The sequence below is a fragment of the Octopus bimaculoides genome, chromosome 10 (assembly GCF_001194135.2).
Source record: "Octopus bimaculoides isolate UCB-OBI-ISO-001 chromosome 10, ASM119413v2, whole genome shotgun sequence".
Taxonomy (NCBI): domain Eukaryota; kingdom Metazoa; phylum Mollusca; class Cephalopoda; order Octopoda; family Octopodidae; genus Octopus; species Octopus bimaculoides.
Window position 1 is genome coordinate 52,417,833 of NC_068990.1, and position 3,376 is coordinate 52,421,208.

Sequence of the window (3,376 nt, forward strand, 5' to 3'; positions counted from 1 at the left end):
ATACATACACATATATATATATATATACATACACATATATATATATATATTGTCTCTGGTGGAAGTTTATTATTATATTGCAAATCTCACTTTCTATTACAGACTCACATGAAGAATGTCTATCGAGTACTTCAGTGTTCAGAAGAAGAATTAACACAGATGGTATCAACTATGTCAGATGGCTGGAAATTTGAACAGGTCACTACTCAACTCTTCTTACAATATTCATAATATGAACAGATTTTTGAATATTTATTGAGCCCTACTTAGCAAAGTTTCTTGTATCATACATGAAAGTACCATCATCCATTATGTAAAACAAATATTGATGTCACATAAATAGCAATGACAGTAATAACTATTTGGCATGGAATATTGCTAACTGAATAGACTTTATTGTATTACTGGAATTTATTTAATTAGTCTTGGAAAATCTATTTGAACACTGAATAGAGCAGAACACACTGAAATATTGTAAAAGCCAATGATCTACAGTTCCAGTTAACTCCATTACATCCAAATAAAAATCATGATAATGATTTTGCATATATTGTAGGGCATATATTATTGGAGAGTTATACAGGTGATAAAATTTACTCAGTCCAGATCAAGTACTTTTTTCATCAACTTTTGAAAATTAACTGAACCCAAAAAAATGAAAGACAAAGTTATTCCTAGGCAGGGAAAGTTACTTCTTAGTAATGACAATAATGACTATTTTTTTATCTGTCTACACACAACACCATTTATAGAAAATAGTTATAACTGATTGAATGAGTCCCTCTATGTTACTAGTATTGATTCATAGATCATAGAAGAATATAAGTCAATCAGCCTGAGTATGGTTTAGTACCAGCAAACTATATTCCACCTTCTATTGCACTTCCATTCATATTGAGGGTACGTTATAGGAATCAACCCTGATACTTGTATTAATTCAGTTCTGAGCCTGTGAGGCATTCATCACTAGTTTATTTTTTTTTCTCTCTTCCATGAAGAATGAAAGGATGAAATCTAAGTTGACTTCATCAAAGATTTGAACTCAGAACATAAAGAGTTGTAACTCAGTTATTTCAGTCCATCACTCTATGATTCTGCCACTCCAGCAGTTTTGCCAAGAATATATACATTATTCTTACATTGATTTCAACTGTTCTGCTGTATCTATACTGAAGATGTCACTATGTTGTTAATCACTCTACAGATTTTCCGTAGAAATGATAGTCAGCACTGATTGTTGTTATGACGTTTCATATCCAAGACACCTGAAGTGAACAACAATGAGATCAAAGATAAAAAAATGGGTAACGAGCATATGTACCATATTTCAGGAGTTTTTGCTCCTTTATCAGCTCCCATCCAACCCATTAATCATTCGCAAATACATTGCTTAAATAGCCACTAAATATAGCAGTGTAACATTATTGGATGTATCAATTTTACATATTAAAACATTCCTGGATGCTGAATGACCTACACGGACATTGTATTTTGTTATGCAACTATAATATACTACAAAGTATATTAAACGTTTTTATAAGTCAATAAGTTCTACTGTCTTAGCAGTGCTATTACATCACTTAAGGTTAAGGTTATCTATACAGATTATTTATAGAAATTATAACCAGCACTGATTTTTGTTACGACATTTCATATCCAAGACGCTTGATGTAAATAACAATGAGATCAAAGGTGGAAATGGCTAATGGGCATATATGCCATATACTTTGTAGTATATTGTGGTTGCATAAAAAAATATGGTGTCCCTACAGGCCATTAATACTTATGCACCAGCTTTGAGGAATGTGTATAATGTGTAAAATTGGTATATAATGTTACACTGCTATATTTAAGCAATGTTCATGGATGATTAATGGGTGCTGATGAAGGAGCAAAAACTCTTGAAATATGGCATTACCCATTTTTCATCTTTGATCTCATTGTTGTTTACATCAGGTGGCTTGGATACGAAATGTCATAATGAAAATCAGTGCTGGCTATAATTTCTATAAATAATCTGTAGTGATAACTTTAACAAGTGATTTAATAGCACTACTAACACAGTATTGACATAAAAAAATGATTAATATACTTTGTACTATATTATGGTTCTATAATGAAATATGGTGTCCCTACAGGTCATTAATGTTATTGACGTCCTTTGTTAGGTGTTGCTGGACAAAGAAGTTTAAAGTTTCTGTCCTCAGTGCCAATGGTCACCAGATATTTCTGTCTTGAATTGCCAAAACTTTCTCTGTACAACATATTTTTCACATATTCTAAGAGTTTCTTTATTTGACGCGGCAAAAGTTGAAATAGAGAATACTGGTCCATGAGAAAATTGGTAAATTAATATTTCATAAAGAATTTTTCATTTTTTTCTCTATAAATGTGTAATGTTGTACTTTTGCAAATTATTATTATTATTATTATTATTATTATTATTATTATTATTATTATTATTATTATTATTATTATTATTATTATTTTATGTTTGACTTTTGCTTTGCATTTGTATAAGTTGGATCCAAGTCTCACCCAGAGACCTCAAGAGACAACAAGTTAGAAGTTCATGTAGGTGTTATGCCTAGGATACCATATATTTGAATTTGTACAGTGTTGTTCTAGAGAATGTTTTAAAATTTGAGATCACATAGACAGTATTTTACATAGGATATGGGCAGTTCCCATGAGCACTATCTTTTGAACTTCAGCCATTTTGGGGTTTCCTGGTATCTGAGCTAAGTAGTAATCAGCCCGTTTCGCTGTCATTCCCAGGGCACCTATGACAATAGGTATTGTTTTCATCTTCAGATTCCACATTTTGCTAATTTCTATTTCAAGATCTTTATATTTGCTCAATTTTTGGTAGGTCTTGACAGATACGTTTATATCAATTGGGACAGTCATATCAATGAGGAGGCATGATTTTTGTCTGAAGTCTTTCAGTATGATGTCTGGCCTAATTGCATCTATCTTTCTCTCAGTTTGAATGGTGAAGTTCCAGAGGAGTGTGATGTGATCATTTTCAAGTACTGGGGGTGGTTTGTGTTCCCTCCAATTTTTATTATGGGGCAAGTCCAGGTTTTTGCAAATTACCCAGTGAATATATTGTGCAGCTCTATCATGCCTGTTGAGATACTCTGTAGGCGCAAGCAAACTGCACATGGAGACAACATGATCGATGGTCTCATTTTGTTGTTGGCATATACAACATAATGGGGAGTTGCCGTTCTTTAATATGTTGGCCTGATAGTTCTTTGTAGGTAGGCATTGATCTTGGGCTGCTATGATAAACCCCTCTGTTTCTGATTTCAAGCCAAAGGCCATTAGCCATTGATGGGTAAGGGCTTTGTCAATATCTGCATTATTCGCT

General features: G+C 32.7%; 1 protein-coding gene across 1 annotated transcript in view; it reads left to right on the forward strand.

The window, feature by feature from the left end:
- Positions 1-105: 105 nt before the first annotated feature.
- Positions 106-3,376, forward strand: part of LOC106873352 (BTB/POZ domain-containing protein KCTD5) — a 55,696-nt gene continuing 52,425 nt past the window's right edge. The window contains exon 1 of the mRNA XM_014920680.2: positions 106-198. Coding sequence (XP_014776166.2) covers positions 109-198 — 90 coding nt within the window. The 5' untranslated portion in view covers positions 106-108. The remainder of the gene's footprint in view (positions 199-3,376) is intronic.